Below are 20084 nucleotides of genomic sequence, written 5' to 3'. Positions count from 1 at the left end.
TTTAGAATTTGGTAGAATGATATTTTTGAAAATATAGGAGGTTTTATATGCCTTTCTCTGTAAATGCGTACCTCAGTAAGACCACTACTGAAGTTATTATGCCCTGTAATTATAAAACATTTACATTTTCCTCACTATTCCCCACTTCATGTCTTTCATATAGGGAGGTGAAGCCCTGTAACAGTTGTTTTATACATGAGTGGAGTAAAACTCAGAAGGATAAATGGTTTGCTTGTATAAATGTTACTTTGAAAATAGTCTTTTAATTTCATTTTTTTTCCTTAAAGCTTATATGTAATTTTAGTCTTACTTTCCCCGACTTCATCTACATGTTTATTTCCCTTAGCAACTAATAATCCACAACTGTTTCTTAATCATTTTCTGTCTTCATGGATTATTCTATAATTGTGGAAAATATCGTGTGTTTTTGGAGATGGGTAGGGTCTTCAAATGCAGCACAATTCTCCAAACCCAAACTAAATAGCTTCCTAATTTTGTCCCCATTAATCAAGAGTATTTTAATTAAACTGTTCATGAAGAAGATCTAATAGCGCAGTGATATAAATAACTTTTTTTGACAGAACAGAAGTGAAATGCACAGTGCTAAGTGGCTTCTTCCTTCTGAGTAACTTTCTACATTGAGCCAGCTGTTCAAAAATGAAATTGTGAGGTTTGGACATACAGCGCTTTGCTTGGTTGTCAGGGAATTTGTTTCATTTTACTTGGAATTCCAAAGTGAAGGCTTTGTAGAATTCATTTATTTTGTTTTTATATTTGCAATGATTTCTTACATTTTTAAGATTAATTATCATATATCTTTGATTCAGGAATCCAGCATTTATGACTAGTACCTAAACCATCCTGTGTTATATATTGCATTATCCTATATAGTATCTATTTTGAGTCTTTAAATAATCACAGATTATAATTACAAATATGTAGAAAGTGAGACCCTGAGAGAGTACATATTTTGTCTTGTTTTTCACCTTAGTATATGTTCAAAGATAGGCTTCTGAGCTTACTTCTAGGATACTTTCTATATTGCTAATGGTATCTAAACTCTTGGCTGTGAACTTTTTAAGAACCTTAAAATTATTCCACATTTCAAGCATTCTCCATAATCTGAAATCTTCCTTTGTGCATTTTGCATATTTTCAAGTGTGTATAAGATTATTTGACCAATGTAATATAAATACATTTAAAAATAGTAAAAATAAACTGATCACTTCCCATGGTAGATTTTTTAATCAAAAAACAATGAAACCACAATTGCTATTCTATAGTAGAACAGAATTTTTCTTAAAAAGGAAGTCTATATCCTTGAAAAAAATTGGAAACCATTGGCTTTCATCAGAACATTCTCTTAGTTAATTGCTGTATTTGAATAATAAAAAGTCTAGTTCATGGTAGGCACAAAGTAGGTATCATAAAGAACTGTTTTTATTGTGTGTTTATTAGTTATAAATATTTATAAATATCTTTCTCTAAAAGGAAGCAATTCTTAAAGAGTAGTGTAACAAATGTTTAAGTTTATTTATATTTACTGATTTTTTATCTTTCAAGTTTAAGACATAAAGTAATAATTGTATGTTTCATTACAAATATTTTAGAATTGTGCCTTATGTATTATATTACATATTTTATTTCTGTTTCATATATGTGATTTCATATTAATAAAGGCTGTTAATAAAACATGCAGTTAATCTTTTTGGGTTCAGTAATACAAAGTCCTTTCACTTAAACTTCAAAATGTGTAGATTATTTGTTAAATATCTATCTATCTATCTATCTATCTGTCTGTCTATTATCCTAAATGCAAAAAAGAAACACCAAGTGCCAGTCATTCAAAATGGCAACCTGGAAACCAAGAAAATAAATAAATAGTGTTTACCTTTTGCTTACTATCTTTAAAGGAAAGCTATGATACCAGATTTTTTTCTTCCCTTTTGTTTTTACTGCAAACCTTAAATTATTGGTGACTTTCCCAACCATGCGTAAATTATGAATCATATATCCCAGATAATCACTGTGTTGGATTGAGTAGTATAGTCCACTTGAATATATTTCTCTCATATATGGAATAAGGACCACAACTTTCAAAGGACAAATGTGAAAAGTCCCTGAATACAATGAATGCCTTTAAAGTTGTCAAAAATTGTCATCATAGTCATTCTAAGATGAATCAACCAACACTGTTATCATCTTAAGTTCCTTAGGAACTGTTGCAGAGATTACCCAATTGTGAAGGATATGTATAAGCTTTCCAGACATGTGGCAAGATAGTTTTTCATTATGCCAGAGTTTCTAGGTGATCTACACCTTTACATTATCTCTAGAAAGGCTATTTCTCCCCTCAATACTAAAAAGAAAAGTAATGTTTTAGAGGGAGAAAGATGTACAATAAATATTGGAGAAACTTTGTTTTATAGAAATATAACTTAAGAAATTAAAAAACGTTTGCTCCTTGGAAGAAAAACTATGACCAACCAAGACAGCATATTAAAAAGCAGAGACATTACATTGCCAACAAAGGTCCATCTAGTCAAAGCTAGGGTTTTTCCAGTAATCATGTATGAATGTGAGAGTTGGACTATAAGGAAAGCTGAGCGTCGAAGAATTGATGCTTTTGAACTGTGGTGTTGGAGAAGACTCTTGAGAGTCCCTTGAACTGCAAGGAGATACTACCAGTCCATCCTAAAGGAAATCAGTCCTGAATATTCACTGGAAAGACTGATGCTGAAGCTGAAGCTCCAATACTTTGGCCACCTGATGCAAAGATCTGACTCATTTGAAAAGACCCTGATGCTGGGAAAGAGTGAAGGCAGGAGGAGAAGGGGACGACAGAGGATGAGATGGTTGGATGGCATCACAGACTCGATGGACATAAGTTTGAGTAAACTCCAGGAGTTGGTGATGGACAGGGAGGCCTGGTGTGCTGCAGTCTGTGGGGTTGCAAAGTATCGGACACGACTGAGTGACTGAGTTAAAATTGAACTTAAGAAAGCTGTAGATGGCATTACATACAATTTTTGGAGTTAAAATTTATCAGAATATGAAGTAGTTAGTATGGATAGTCCTAAAAATGTTGTCATTTTATATGAATTTTATGTACACTTTGAAGCATAAATATTCACTTTGAAATATTCACTTGAAACAGTAAATATTCACTTTGTTTTAAAAAGCACAATATCTATTAAGAAATTGTGAACTCACACTTATTCCATAGCTCATTGATAATCACTGTTGCTGCAGATCCTTTCTAGATATTCCCTAAGTTTATGCATATATTCAACTATACACATGTTTAATGTTTTTATTTAAAATATAAATCTGGAGGTTTTGTTTTTTATGCAGATTAGTGAAGGAAGAGTTGCTTTACCATTAAATGCTGTCTAGCATCCCACAATAGGCATGTATTTTAATATATTTAACCAGAGCGTGTACCTTAGAATGCACATACTATATGCATGCTTTCAAAATAAACTGTTGTGTTTTAAATTTGAAAAAAAGACTTATTTTTATGTCCCAATATTTTTTATTGCTGTGCTGAAGATTTTATAATATTTTAAATATGAGATGCTTTTCACTAAAGAAGGAATCTTGAGAGACTGGTATATCTATGTGCTTGCTTGTGACAAACCCATCCTCACTAGCAACCACAATTTATCCCATCTTCTGTTAAGTGGCTAGTGTATCAAAGGAGACTGCTTGCCTCTCTAGCCCTCTGATGATGAACCCTCAGTGGGTAAAACCAGTCAGGTGGATTCCCCTTGTGTGACTGTTTTAGGCATAGGCATTTTTTTCATTTGGGCCATTGTTCTTTAAGGGCTGCCTATGGGGTGGCTTTTGGTGTAGAACATCCTTACCCTTAAAATGAGACACAAGGTAGGAACTTTTTACTTTTTTGGATTTAACTTATTCATGTAAGAACTACAAATACAGTGGCCATTTTAAGACCATAGGACATAAATCCAAGAAAATTTCACAGAATCCAAGTCAGAGACATGATGTTATATGTTCAGTGTTAAATCTGTGAATTAATGAACTTGAATCAATTCATCTTCCAAATTTAATATGTGAGATAATACAACCCTTATTTTTAAGCTACTTTAATTTATGTTTGCTTTTTTTTTTTTTTTTACAGTCTAAAGTTTTATGATTAAAGTAGAAATGTCCTTGCATTTATCTTGTACTTATTGCTTCCTGGAAATACCTTAATTCTAAACAGGTAGGGTGTACACTATAGAAGAGTCTCTGTCTGAGGTCATCACTGGACCTAATTCAAAAGAGCCAGCCCAACTAGGTCAGGTACCAGAAAGGAGAGATGAAGCATCTTAGACCTGTGAGAATTAGTGGTCTTCAGAAACTGGCACATGTGGGCTTTCTTTCACAGTTTATTATACTGCACCATGTATATTATACTTACAATCCATAAAGATGGCTAAAATTATTTTTGTGTAATATAAATGTTACTCTTGCATTCTTCAAAAAGTCCGTGTATGAGGACAGATAGACATGAAAGTTTATTTCTGCTGTGTATTCTCCTCTGGAAGTCTTTTTATATGTATCCTAAAGTAGGCATGTGCACACATACGTGCAAACATACACACAAAGTTATTCATTTGCTTTTATTTGGCACTTCATTGAAAGCAAATGTGAAGAAATCAAAGACATCTTTCTGAGCTCATGTTGTTCCTTTCATGGGCTTTCATGTTAACTGATTTCAGGAGCCAACATTAGTAAAATACCATTTCTTTGCAATTTTCTTTCTCTGGATTAGATTTTATTCCTTTTTATTTTTATCACACATAAATAGTTTGATCTGAAAATATTACACATTGAGAAGACGAAAGATTAAACTGAATTAGTATGACGTCTCCAGTCTTAGTCCTGTCATGGCAGCTAGGACGTTCCTGTAACTCGGGGAAGGGAGGAATGCTTTGCTGCACTGACAGGAAGTAAAATCAATTATGTCTGCTTTTAACTTAAAAAAGAAAATCTGTCGGCAAAGTGAACATTGTCTTCAGTAAGAAAAATACATACATGCAAATATTGTTCCTCTTTTAGAAGAAAACAAGTTATACCTCCATTCACTATACTTTAAGAGAATGGATTCAGACACACACTGATTTATTCGGTTAACCAAACATGCAACTTCAAAAATGTTCAGTTCTGATATGCTGCTGCAAGTAGATGGTTAATAAACTAATACAGAGGCAATTCCAATTACTTTTAAATGAGAAGTTTGTCATAATTCTGTATACCCATTGTTGTAGCGTTCAGCTAGTACTAGAAGATTACAGCTTAGAAATCACTGGCACATAACTCAGAACTGAAATGCTCTTCCAAGCAATGCTTGTGAGCATGTTAATTTTAAATGTACATTTCCATTATTGTGAATGCATGCTTCTATGAATTGTATTCATGTCTGACATAGTTAATCATTTTGTTTTTGGAATGGGCTCCATAAATATTCTGTGGATGCTGACTGATGATTATGATAATTTGTTCTATCAAATATTACCCAGAGATGTGTGGAATATTGGGCAATTGGACTTCCTTGCAAGATTACTGCATTTTCAAATATATTTCTGTATTTTCAGAATATTATTACTAAGGCAATTTGAAAAAAAATTCCCAGTAATAAACCCTTAAGATTCATAAACTTGTTCATACTATAGTAAGACAATCTGACAATTTTTCTTTTTTAAATTGCCACAGCAATAGTTTAGAGCACAGGCAAATATTATCTTTTTAGTGCAGTAGAAAATTAGTATATTTGATTGAATTTTGTCAAACTAAAACTGTTTACTTAAGTCTGTAAACATGAAATAGTCACTTTTTTATTTATTCATGTAAAGGTGTAATAACACTGGAAGATGAATTAATACATCAGTTGGGTTTCATTAATAATTTCTTAATGTTTGATATTTCACATTTTATGAAGTTTTATTTGTGATATTTTATACTTTCACTTTTCACTTTCACGCATTGGAGAAGGAAATGGCAACCCACTCCAGTGTTCTTGCCTGGAGAATCCCAGGGACGGGGGAGCCTGGTGGGCTGACATCTATGGGGTCGCACAGAGTCGGACACGACTGAAGTGACTTAGCAGCAGCAGCAGTATACTTTATAAAATAAAAAAATTGAAACAATGACCTAGTTTCTGTAAAATGCTTTAATAATTGCCTTTGTTGGTCAGGCAAACCTAGCTCAGCTTCTCACATCTATATTGCAATAAGCTTTATCCACTGAAAATCCCATTGTGATCCAAAAAAATACCAAGCATAACATGATGTCTTTTAGCCAAGCTGTAATCAAAATGTTTGTTTGTACTGAAACATTATATATGTAACTATAGGCCTATGCATCCTTTTAATAAATAAAACTGTATATTATGGAAACGTTAAACATCTTGGCTCTACTAAACAGGCTCTACTATAATAACATGCATCTTCCTGAGTAAGACTTCTATAAAGTGACTGCCCCAGGAAGCAATTTCAGTGAGTCTTTTTGCTTAAGTGCTTATGGTAGGCTGCATAATACCTCTTCAATGGTCTTGACATCTTTATTCCCATAACCTGTGAATTTTACTTTATATAGATAAAAGATTTTTACGTATGCAACAATATTAAGACTTTTGAGGCAGAGGCGTCAGGATTATGGAGGTGGGCCTTAAGTATGGTCACAGTGTCCTTATAGAGGGAAGCAAGAAGGTCAAAGAAGGAAGAACATAGTGCTGTGTCAGAATCAAGGTGAAAAAGGTGATGTGGTGTGGGGCTACAAGCCAAGGAATGAGGGCAAGCCTCTAGAAACTGGGGAGAAAACAAAACAAAACAAAACAGATTCTTCTCAGAGCCTCTATGGAACCAACCCTGCCAAACCTTTGTCTTAGTTGTTGAAGACTATTTTGGACTTCTACCACCAGACCTATTTTGTGGTAATTCATTCCAGAAGCCACAAGAAAACTAACACAGTATCCTAGTTTCTGTGGTCCTCCTCACTCCTCATTTTGGTCACGTTTTTACTTGCTTGTTTCATATCACATTTATAATGTAAAGAATGTGAAATAAAACATAAAAATACAAAATATGAATTACTTGGGGTTAAAGAATTACCTTGTAAATCATAGAACTTGATTTATATTCATCGTCACAGTGTCTTCTGTAAGACATTACAATACTTTTAGTTTATGATTTAGAATCAGTGTTCTCAAAAATATAAACAGTAAATAAGGACCTTATCACTGTTGTTGCTCTTTTTTTTTTTTAATTTTTTATCGATTATTCAGTTTTATTTATTATTTTTACTTTACAATATTATATTGGTTTTGCCATGTTGCTCTTTTTAAATTGTCACTTAGACTGTATGTGGAGAATGTTGGCAGATTCCTTTGTTAATTTTAGGTGTAAAGCTAAACTATAAGAATTAGACAATTTTTAAAAATATTGATTTATTTTTCTCTGACAATTTAGTTATCATCATACTAATTGAGACCTGCATGATTCCTTTATTATACATATAGTCATATTCTACCAAAAGATAGTTGCCTTATTCTTCCCAAGCAAGTCCAAACTGAATGATGTATTTGTAGGCCTCAGAGCGATGGACAGTGACACATAGGGAAAGTACTGTCCTAAGGAAAAGATAATTGTTCTTATGGACATTGAGCAAAATGCTATTGATATTCATACATGAATTTGTTTTTTGTATATCACTACAGTCCATCCTGAGAATTAAAAATTGCTAGTAACCCTGATTTGTTGTTGTTTAGTCATTAAGTTGTGTCTGACTCTGCAACTCCATGGACTATACCATGCCAGGCTCCTCTGTCCATGATATTTCCCAAGCAAGAACTGGTTTGGGTTGCCATTTCCTTCTTTGAGGGATCTTCCCAGATCAGAGATCAAGCCCATGTCTTCTCCATTGACAGGCAGATTCTTTATCACTGAGCCAGCAGGGAAATCCTGATTACCTAAACTGTTTTTGGATTTTTGACACTAATGTAGCATGAGGATAGTACCTTGCTTTTTGCATAAATTATATGTGCTTAGTCACTCTGTCATGTTCAAATCTTTGCAACTCCATGGACTGTAGCCCACGATGCTCCTCTCTCCATGGACTTTTTTTAGCCGAGAATACTGGAATGGGTTGCCGTTTTCTACTCCAGGGGGTCTTCCCAACCCAGGAATTGAACCCACATCTCTTGAATAGATCTAAAATGTTTTACTCTTACAACAGAATGCCTTACTCATATATTGTTCAGATTGATGTGCCATATTTTAGATACTGTATTACTTGGGTATATTCAGTGTATGTATTTCTCATCAGTCATGTGATAAAGACTAACATAAATTCATATGACTAATTTTGCTACCAAAAGACACAAAAGTACTTTTTTTTTAACATGGTCATATCTTGTAATTCCAATGATTTTAAATGGAATTTTATATATTTGCATAACTGAAGAATTAATTGAGAAGTTTCTGAACATCTGTTGGATTGGATTTTTTGTACACAATAGTTTAAGAGCATAATAAAAATATGTAATTGGGTTTATTAATGGAGAACCCTATGGATCACAGTCCTAGTGTATAAATACAATAATACTTTATTTAAATTTTTCAGTTTTACCATTGTAGAATTCTAGAGCCATGGAACCAACCAATATAATCCTTATATATCTAGAATGTAAGAATGTTTTGAAATACAGTTATGTTTAATATTCATTTTATATTCTTCATCTTTAAGTATTTGTAAATAAATGGCAGCTAATGGTATACTAATTTTTATCTAGATATGGAAGTTAAAACAAACATCATTTTATTAAATTTAGCAGAAAAGAGGCTGATTATTTTCTATATAATTAGAATTTACTGAATAGATGATGTGTGCATAAACCTAGCAATTTCATTTTTATTATTTTCTGCAATACATTATGGTGAAATTTTGCCCAATATGACTTTTTCATTATCATACTTAACTAATTTTTTCTTATACTACTATGAATAATATTAGAATGAATAAGTTAGCAACAAATGATTCTGTATCTAATTTATAATCCTGTAATTATGTATATCTTCCCTGACAGTCATCATGAGACATCTAAGTTAAGCAATATTACCTTAAAATTAGTACTAATATTGCTTTAAACTTAGTACTAATAACTAATCCTATTGAACATGTTATGTAATATTTTTAAATAAACTTTTATCAATAGGTAGCAACTGTGCTTAGTTTGAAGCTTTGTATACGGATTGAATTAAAATGGCCAGTTTTTTGTCTTTTTTTCTTTTATTATGTCTTATATATAAGTAAATATTAGTCTTATTACTCCTTCTAACTTATGTTCAGAGATTCATCTTTCTGATTGATTCATTCCAACTTGAAGTGAGAGGGTCTCATTATGTCATGCTAATTTAAATTCATAGCATACTTGGAATGCCTGATTCACACCACATCTGAATGAAAATTGGGCCAGTTAGATATTTCACAGCAAGTCTACCTCATCAGATCATCATCAGTTCAGTTCAGTCACTCAATCGTGTCCAACTTTTTGCAACCCCATGAACCACAGCAGGCCAGGCTTCCATGTCCATCACCAACTGCCAGAGTCCACCCAAACCCATGTCCATTGAGTTGGTGATGCCATCCAACCATCTCATCTTCTGCCGTCCCCTTCTCCTCCTGCCCTCAATCTTTCCCAACATTAGGGTCATTTCAAATGAGTCAGCTCTTCGCATCAGGTAGCCAAAGTATTGGAGTTTCAGCATCAGTCCTTCCAATGAACACCCAGGACTGATCTCCTTTAGGATGGATTGGTTGGATCTTCTTGCAGTCCAAGGGACTCTCAAGAGTCTTCTCCAACAACACAGTTCAAAAGCATCAATTCTTTGGCATTCAGCTTTCTTTATAGTCCAACTCTCACATTCATACATGACTACTGGAAAACAGACCGACCTTTGTTGACAAAGTACTGTCTCTGCTTTTTAATATGTTGTCTAGGTTGGTCATAACTTTCCTTCCAAAGAGTAAGCATCTTTTAATTTCATGGCTACAAAGACCACCTGCAGTGATTTTGGAGCCCAGAAAAATAAAGTCACCCACTGTTTCCACTGTTTCCCCATCTATCTGCCATGAAGTGATGGGACCAGATGCCATGATCTTAGTTTTCTGAATGTTAAGCTTTAAGCCAACTTTTTCACTCTCCTCTTTCACTTTCATCAAGAGGCTCTCTAGTTCTTCTTCACTTTCTGCCATAAGGGTGGTGTCATCTGCATATCTGAGTTTACTGATATTTCTCCCAGCAATCTCGATTCCAGCTTGTGCTTCCTCAAGCTCAACGTTTCTAATGATGTACATTTTTTAATGTATACCTGAATTAAAATGAAATTGCAGAAAAAACTGAATGTAAAACACATGAGAACATTCAATTATTTTATTTTGCTTTTATCATCAAAGGAATAGAATAAATTTAGTTTTGACAACTTTGATATAATTGTAAAAGTTCTCTTACTGGTATATAATGATCAATAATCTTTAATATAATATTAATTTAATTTTAACTCACAGTGACTGAAATCGTAAAAGAGAAATAAGAGGATAGACTTTTAAGCTGCAGCTTTTGAAATGTAGATAGTTTTTAAACAATCTGTAATATATCTAATACAGAAATAATATTCTAGAGGTTGTCTACCTTTTGATTTCTGAAGATCTTAATTTATGAAAAGCATTTGATACATGAATAGTAATAGAATATAACCTATTTTGAAAATATTGTAAAGCATTGTTTTCTATAGAACAATGATGACAATAACTGCAATATATTATTTATGTAGCATGTTTTGGTTTATATACATGTGCAAATACATGTCTCATCATTTAGAAGACTTTCTTGATTCTTCTTTGGTTACCATTAAATAGGATATTTGGGACTCATGACAGCATCTAATGTTTATAATAAATGTGGCTTGCTTCAGTTTTCCTGCATATACATTAATAATTAGTATTTTTGTAAATTAAATAGTATATGATATGCAGAATGTTCAGTTCATCTGTTTAGATAGTAAGATGGGTAGATGTAAATAATATGCATAATATATTTTAAAATCTTATCTATACAATTATAACCATGTGAAATTGTTTTTGATTCAAGACAGTTTCTTAGAAACAAAAACTGTCATAATTGCAAATTTCAACCTTTATGCCCTACTCATAAATAACTAGTAATTTGGTTTGCTGGTATCAAACATTGATTGCTTAAACAGTATAAATTTGAAATTGCCCACTTATATATGAAAATTATAAGAACAGCACAGATTCTAAATTAATTTCATTACTATAAAGCTGTAGTAATTAGGGAACAGGTTGATAATAGTAAAACAATAGTCAAAGAAACAAAACATTATATATATATGTATATATATATATATAAAATATTTATTTCAATCTTATAATTTAATTACTTGAGATTAGCAATCATATTTTGTTTATAGAATAATTAAATATAATCTTGTTTTTGTCATGTATATTTTTATTTTTCATTATTTCTACTTTGAATTCATTCCTGATAATAGCTGATTTTTCTGTAACCATCTGGATATAACTGAGTTTATATAGCTGCTCATTGTATAAAATCCTGACACAGATTTAGGAGTTTATTTTTTCAAGGTGTGATATTAAAATTTTATTTCTTAACTGCAAAAAAAAAAAAGTCATCTTTTAACTTAAGACAGCTTTCTCAAAGGGTTTTTGTATGTAATAGGAAAGTACTGCTCTTTTAAAAAAAAATGTTAATACACTAAAATATTTGAACCACCTATTTTCTGTGTATGTTGGTGACAGCCACATTTATGTTAATGTTCTCATACAATTGTGTGATAATCATTCTTAGACCTAAATCTATTCAAGAGAATTCTATAGTATGTTGACCATCAGAATTAGCTGTTATTCTAAACTGCCTGATGATTATGGAATTTTTTTATTTTATTACTTTATTACTCTTTCTTTGACAATACAAGAATTTTTTTTAAGTTTAAGACATTCACTAATGAATCCATTTTAATTTAGGTAATATATAAAATCCTCATTACGCCTGACAAATGGTAGCCTCAAGTAAACTCAAACCATTTTCACTATAAATCAAAATGAGTTCTGCCCTAAATGCTCCTTATCCAGCTAGTATCCTAGCAAGGATTCAGAGGTATAGGTCATACCAGGAATTGAAACATGTCATTTAGAAAATAATAAAAAGGGAAAAAAAAAGAAAGAAACAGAGAGAGAGAAAATCTAGCTTGAGATATATTTCTGAGAAGAGTAAGATGAGAACATGAAGCAAAGGACAGTGAGAATGTCTCATACTGTATCCTTAGCAATACTCTTTTGGGTAGGAGAAGCCATATTTTTATTTTTTTCATAGATATGTCTACTTATTGATAAATTATTGAGTCTAAAAAGTTTTTGAGTAAAATTTGCTATAAAGAGGCTACTCTGAAATTGAGCGTCTTTTTCAGAGCAAAAATCATTTTCATTATATGTATATTTACCCATGAGTAAATCTACGTAACCCAGATCTATTTAGCCCAAAGCCACAAGATACCTAATTTGTTTTTCTATTTCATTAGTAATGTCTGATCTTTCTCCTTGGTAATTTTAAGTTATTTTAAATGATAAGATGCTGACATTTTTGTGAATAGTAATCTGCAATATTAATGTCATTATTTGGCTGATCATGAGGAATATAAGAGTCCATACTTAAAAATAGTCCTATTTATGGGATTATGTATTATTACACAAGTTTATATAAATTAAATTCTTAGATATATTTTGATATTTAAATAGTAACTTTTTACTGAGTTAATTTTTTAGGTGTAGCTAAAAGTGTTTCAAAAACATATGTTCACTGCCTATAAAAGTGATATGATAATCAGTGAATTTATTTTACTAGTGCCTATAAAGTTCTGTGGTTCTATTTTCTTAATTATTATTATTTATTTATATAATGAGAGTGTTTTCCTACCAAATAGTCCTGTCTTCACATTGACAATATCCTATGGGCCAGTTAATGTTGCTTAAGCTGTGTTTTAACTTCTAACTCAATATCATGCTGTGCTCAATCTAATATTCAATTAGTTACTATGAATAAACTGAATGAATTTTTTAACGTCTAGCTTTTTAAAATAAACTATAGTATACTTTATTTCCTTAGTAAAGAATTACTATATTACTTAGTTACTATATTACATAGTAAGGAAAATACCACATTTCCTTAGTAAGCCTAAAACGCTAAATTACCCAAAACCTTGCTTAAATCTATGTAATTGAAAGTATTTATAAGATAAAATTTGTATTTATGTTAATAATGACTTAACTATATAGACACTTATTATGTTTCTTCTCTTCTGACTTTAGGTGCAATAACAGAACCCAGTGTGCAGTGGTGGCAGGCCCTGACGTTTTTCCAGACCCCTGTCCGGGAACCTATAAATACCTTGAAGTGCAGTATGAATGTGTTCCTTACAGTATGTATATTCTTGTACTTATTTTAAAAAAGGAAAGATATTAAGCATTATTTTGCATGCATTGACAACATATTCTCTATAAAACATAAAAATAATCACATAAATTATATTAAAAACTGGATAATTTTAATTTTTCAAGGTCATACATTATCCTCATACTTGGACTAATTCGATGTTGCCTGCATGATCTTGCAGCATTTAATTTTGACTATATTTTTTTATATATCAATCAATACTTATTCTAAAACTCTTTTCTTAATGCAACAATATAAAATATTTAGGAAAAAGGATGAATGAATGATATGTCAGTACTATATCCCTCTAGTTCCAACAAACAGAAGGCAAAGTGAGTAATATGCTTGTATATATAGTAGCATAGAAATTGATGCATTTTCAATTTGATAGAAGCAATTAAATCTAAGCTTCCTGTGCTGCCATCATATTGAGAATTAAAAATATTCATCCAGAGGGAACAGACTGGATAGAAAATGCAAGAATTACATGAACTAAAGCACTGTTTAGAATGTATCCTTTATACTCTCAAGAAGTGAGTCTTTGCAACTTTTATGTCAGAAAAAATATATACCAATGAATTATTTTTCTTTCTTCAGGAATAATGAAAAATCAAACATTCAAAAATGAAGCATTTTTGTTCCTTTTTTTTAATTCAAAGGTAGAATCACCATCTCAAAAGAAAAATTTTTGATCTAACTAGTTAATTATTCATGGAATACCTTAGTGAAGATCACTTAGGAAATCTGTATTCTCATACTAAATATGCAACTCATCCTAGAGGGAGAAAACTCCTGGGATCAAAAACAAATCCCAGGTTACAATATACTTTGACATCTCAGAAGAAACAAACTGTCTGGGGATCAGCAAGTTTACTGTGCCGAGAGATATTTCTAGGCTTCCCTCATTTCTGTTTATTTAAAAAGCAGTGCATTGCTCATGAGCTGTATGTGTGCATACTCTGATAATAGAAATTTGGCCAGCAAGAAATGAATTTAAATGTAAAAGTAATAGTGAAAGCAGTTAGGAGAAAATTCCATTGTTTGCTTACTTAAGATGTAATTGGTTAGAAGTATATCTAATGAAGTTTTATAGGCTAACTTTGTTATAAAGAAGCACAAGTGTATAGGTTTTATTGAAATCCCAGTTGAGGTTCCCCTTCTTACATTAGTATCTCCAGGGACTGACCCTTCTATAAAAATATAAAGCTAAATGACCATTTATTGTGCATCAGTGATATTTTAAAGAACTAAAATGTGTAGTCTATTTTAGAACTGTGACAATTATACTTAGATTGCATAATAATAATATCTTTGTGAAAAATATAGAATAGCTACTTCCAAAGGCATTTTTAAAAAGTATGAATTAAGGTGTGCTTCAGTTTTAAAGACAGTTTTAAGAAACTTACATTCATATTTTTGAAACATGAAAACTGAAGAAGGCTTTTTGTATATTGGTTTTTTACACAATTTTTAAAAATTAAAGAATTTCACAGCTGTTTCTTCAATTTTATGTCTTTTCCAAGTTTCTTTGAGGATAACTACTCCAAAATCCTATGCCAAACTCATTCTGAAAAATCATTTTCTTAAATCATTTTGATATAAATGAGAACTTGCTCCCACACATTTGTAAAAAAGGATTGTGATTTACCACAGAGTTCCTCTCTCTCTTATAAATTTTTAGAGTTGGGCAATTTGATTCCAGAATATCCTGTACTTACAGGTTTCTGATAATCCTAAAAATGTACTGATTACTTTAGAAGTATGTCCACACTATATTAGAATATTTACCTGATTATTTCATTAAATAAGAATTATAAGCACAGGTGCAACCACTTTTCCAGGTTATACATGCTTTAATTTATATGATACAGTATGATTATTTAAACTATCTTCAGTCTGTTTCCGTTAAAAGTATAATAAATACTAGAAATTCATTTAGTAAATTTAACTTGAATTTAAAAGAAAAGAATCCAAAAGAAATTGAAAACCATAAAATAAAATAGAGTGACTCGTTTGAAAGGTAGGATAGTTTAGTAGAAAAATGACCAGGTAGCAGGATCCTGTTTACTTTACTAAAGAAGAAACAAACTCAGTAGGATAAGTAGAGTATTTCTTAACAAAAACCTGGATACTTCAGCTTAGGTAAACTGTTAAAATTTTCTGAATCTCACCTTACCAACGTTCCCTCATCTATAGAACAGTCACCCATTTAATCTGTGGTTTCACTTTCCATGGTTTCAGTTACCCATGGTCAGCCTCAGTCTAAAATTATTAAATGGAAAACTCTAGAAATAAGCAATTTGTAAGTGTTAAATAATATGCCATTCTAGGTAGCTGGATGAAATCTGCTGTCCTCCTGCAGACATGAATCATCCTCTTGTCTAGTATATTTACTGTATTCACTACCCACTTGTTAGTATCTCAGGAGTCATTGGGTCATCACCTCAGCTGTCTCGTGATGATAGTTATCACGCCATCATAGTGCTTGTGTTCAAGTCACCAATATTTTATTTAGTAAAGGGCCCCAGAGTGCACGAGGAGTGATGCTGGAAATATGCATTTTTTTTTAACTATGACTAATTTATAAATTAAATGTTATCATAGATATGTATAGGAAGAAAGACAGTATATTTGGGGTTTGGTGCCATTTGCAGTTTTAGGGATCCACTGAGGGTCTTAGAATATATTCCCCTTAGAATGGTCTTAGAATGGGTAAGTCAGTGGGAGACTATTACAAGTCCCAATTTAGGTGATGATGAGCTCCTTTACTTTTCTCCAGAATGAAAAAGCACTGTTTGTTGTTGTTGTTGTTTTCCCAAAAGTGAAAATATTCACTTATTAAAAGAGCTGACATTTATTAACATTTACTACATGTCATTTACTACATTGGTTATAAGACTGTTCGCAGGTGACCCCATGGACTACACAGTCTGTGGAATTCTCCAGGCCAGAATACTGGAGTGAGTAGCCTTTTCCTTCTCCAGGGGATCTCCCCAACCCAGCGATCAAACCCAGGTCTCCCACATTGCAGGCAGATTCTTTATCAGCTGAGCCACAGGGGAAGCCCAAGAACATTGGAGTGGGCCTATCCCTTTTCCAGCAGATCTTCCCGACCCAGGAATCAAACCGGGATCTCCTGCATTGCAGGTGGAATCCTTACCAACTGAGCTATCAGGGAAGCCCTTTATGTTTACATACTCTCTTTTATTTAATTCTCACCATCTCCTCCCTGTTAAATATGTGTGTCACAACTTTACTAAAGAAGAAACAAACTCAGTAGGATAAGTAGAGTGTTTCTTATAAAATGTAGAATAGCTAGAAAATGGCAGAGCCAAGAGTTGAGTTTCTTTGGAATATTTGTTCTTAAGGACCCAACTCTACTTCCACACATAGATGTTCCCCTTTATATTTTCACGAGTTATTCAGTGGTGTTCAATATTCAACTTTCATCAGTACAGTAATGGCATGTGATGAAGAAAGAGCTTCAAGAACTCAGGCCCTTTTTCTCAGTTCTTTTGCTACTTACTTTTAAGAGGTTTGTATTCCTCTCTTAAAGCAACTGAATTGCTACAAACTTTTTTTTTTCCCCAAACATCTAGTGAATCTTTATGGCAAAGACTAATTTGCGCTCTAAAAATACTACCCACAATTTAGAATGAGGCTCTTACCTACATAGTAACTTTAAAAGTTTTTTAAATTACGTGCATTATAAGAAGAAAAAAAAAACTTGTACATAATTAAAATGCTTGTTAAAAGATCTCATTGTATTAGTAGAAGACAGACATCATATTTAGGATTCAATATTAATATTTGAAACTTTTCTAACTGTACCACTGAATAAACAACCACACAAGAGATGCTGTTAGGTTCTGTTTGTCATATAGTTTTGTAATATCCATTTTAATTTTGAATTTAAGATGATAAATTAAAGTGTATATGGTGATATATTTTATATTTATGAATGATTTGATCTTAATATTGATGTGTGGGAAAATATTGATATTTTCTTTTATTTTATACACACTCTGTATTTTTCCATGGTAATATTGATTTCTAAGGTGATACTTTTTCTTGGCAAAATATAGAAAAGAAGGGAATATAGAAATACAGGGAAAAACAAAATTATGTATAAAAACATATCAATATTAATGACATATAAGCATATTAGAGGTAATATAGAAAAATACAACAAAGTCTGTTGTATCACATAGGAGAAGGAAAGTTGAAAATATCTAAGATAAGCTTGCAATAATTTTTGCACAGAGTTTTAGGAGTCAGTAAATAGGTAGATAATTGAACAAAGTTTTAAAAGGACCTTTACCTGAATCAATCAAATGTTATGACTTCATTTGAAAAGATGACAGTAGGAAATAAAATAAGGAAAATGAGTAATTGTTAACAATGTAGTGAGGCTACTGAATTGTCTTACACTGAGTTTTTTGGATGCCTTGTACTCAATTTTTTTTTTAATTGTAAAAGTTATATTTAATCTTTTCTTCCTACTATTTGTATTATCTTGTTTGGGTTTATAGGTACTCTGTTTTGGGGTAAGATGAATTAATATTTTTACTGTTGTTGTCACACCTTAGTTCCACTGTGACTTTTATAGCTTGTGCCTTTCCTTCTGCGACTTGATTTTCCTCCTTTGTGATATTTTCTCTCCAAGAGATGACCCAAATATTCAAGAGGTTAAACCTCAGCCTTTACCAGTGCCACATATTTGCTCTCTCATCTTCTTCTCACCCCACCCCATGACTTCTAGCCTGATTTGGGATAAAATTTGTAAGCATCTTTAAGTAGAGCTTCCTTCATTTAGCCAATTTACAGGGATGACTTGAGTTAGAAAGAAAACAATAAAACAACTAACCACCTACACAGAGTATTTCTGAGCAAAAAAATCTTTGCTTTATATCCTGCTGACAATTTGTCTTTCTTCCAAGGCATACAATTTCACGCACATTACACTCAGAAAGTGCTTGTCTTCACTCACAGTCCAGCTTTTCTATTCAGTTGTTTCTTCTTTTTAAAAATACAAAGCACATTTTACTTATTCTAGTAATCTTCTCCTCTGGTAGATTTTCTTAGGAGATGTGGGAAGCACATAATTGGAGAGGTACTAGAAACAAGTGTTTGGTTAAACCAGTCTTCTTTTATAGCACTTACAGACCTTTCCACCATTCACATTAGCCATCTGGAATTATGTATAACATTGTCTTTATAGAAAGACTTGCAAAAAGGGCATTATCAGAAATTAATACTTATAATTAATTAGATAATCTACTTTTTTTTTACTAAAAAAAAAAATGCCATACTTTCAACATTTAAAGTGAACAAAGCCTTTAAATATTTAATTATAAATAACTCAATATATTTTAGGGCTTCACTAGTAGCTCAGTTGGTAAAGAATATGCCTGCAGTGCCGGAGATCCAGGTCCAATCCCTGGCTTGGGCAGATGCTCTGGAGAAGGAAATGACAAACCACTCCAGTATCCTTGTCTTGAAAATCCCATGGACAGAGGAGCCTGGTGGGCTGCAGTCCGTGGGGTCACAAAGAGTCGGGCACGACTGAGTTACTAACACACACACAAATATATTTTACAAGTACTGTTTAACTGAGTATATATTTTTAAATGTGCACTGAGTGTATATTTTAAAGTGTGAACACATTGGTTTCCTACTGGTATTTATTATATAAATAAATCATCATATATTTTAAAGCTCATTGTACTGAAATTAACCCATAGGTTTAAGTTTTTAAATATCAAATAATATCAAGATATAATTTGATTTCCAATGCCTCAGTACATTTTCCAGTTTGATACATAGGAGATATTCAATAAATATGTATTGAATGATTGAAAGAATAAATGTGATCAAAATTTATCCTCTAAAAGTATTATGTTCATTGCTAGAATGATAAACAAAAAAACTCTTATCTACAAGACCGACCATATTAACTCAAAGGAAAGATCTATGGTTAAAAAAAAAACAGAATATATTAATTTTAGTTTCTCCAAGTTATTTGATGTTTCTTACTATATTCCTCAAGAACGCTATGTTGTGCTGTACTAAGTCACTTCGGTCATGTCCGACTCTTTGCGATCCTATGGACTACAGCCTGCCAGGCTCCTCCGTCCATGGGATTCTCCAGGCAAGAATACTGGAGTGGGTTGTCATTTCCTTCTCCAGGGGATTTTCCCAACCAGGAATCAAACTGGCGTCTCTATGTCTCCTGCATTGGCAGGCATGTTCTTTACCGCTAGTGCCACCTGGGAGATGCCTCAAGAATGCAACTAGCAACCAATTTGTTTTCCATATTATTTTTTATACCTTTTTATAATATAGCAAATATTATCCTTCTATAAGAGGAATGTCGGTTATCTAAATTCTCTGTTTTTAGAATGATACTTAAAAGAACATCAAAATTCTCCCTTTCCTTTCTCCTTTTTCTCCCCACTAGTTTCTTTCTTAAATATTTTCTCTATACTTGACAGTATCTTGCACCTAACACAATTTATAAAGCTTTTATAAGTCAGTCAGATTATTTAGC

At 32.1% G+C, this 20084-nt stretch overlaps 1 protein-coding gene across 1 annotated transcript in view; it reads left to right on the top strand.

Annotated features, from left to right (window-relative positions):
• ADGRL3 (adhesion G protein-coupled receptor L3) overlaps positions 1-20084 on the top strand; it is a 927638-nt gene that overhangs the window by 542121 nt on the left and 365433 nt on the right. Inside the window, exon 6 of the mRNA XM_061145874.1 lies at positions 13411-13520. Coding sequence (XP_061001857.1) covers positions 13411-13520 — 110 coding nt within the window. The remainder of the gene's footprint in view (positions 1-13410; positions 13521-20084) is intronic.

The sequence above is a fragment of the Dama dama genome, chromosome 6 (assembly GCF_033118175.1).
Source record: "Dama dama isolate Ldn47 chromosome 6, ASM3311817v1, whole genome shotgun sequence".
Classification (NCBI taxonomy): Eukaryota; Metazoa; Chordata; class Mammalia; order Artiodactyla; family Cervidae; genus Dama; species Dama dama.
Note: the sequence above shows the minus strand (reverse complement) of the source record. Positions and strands in the feature narration are given on the sequence as shown.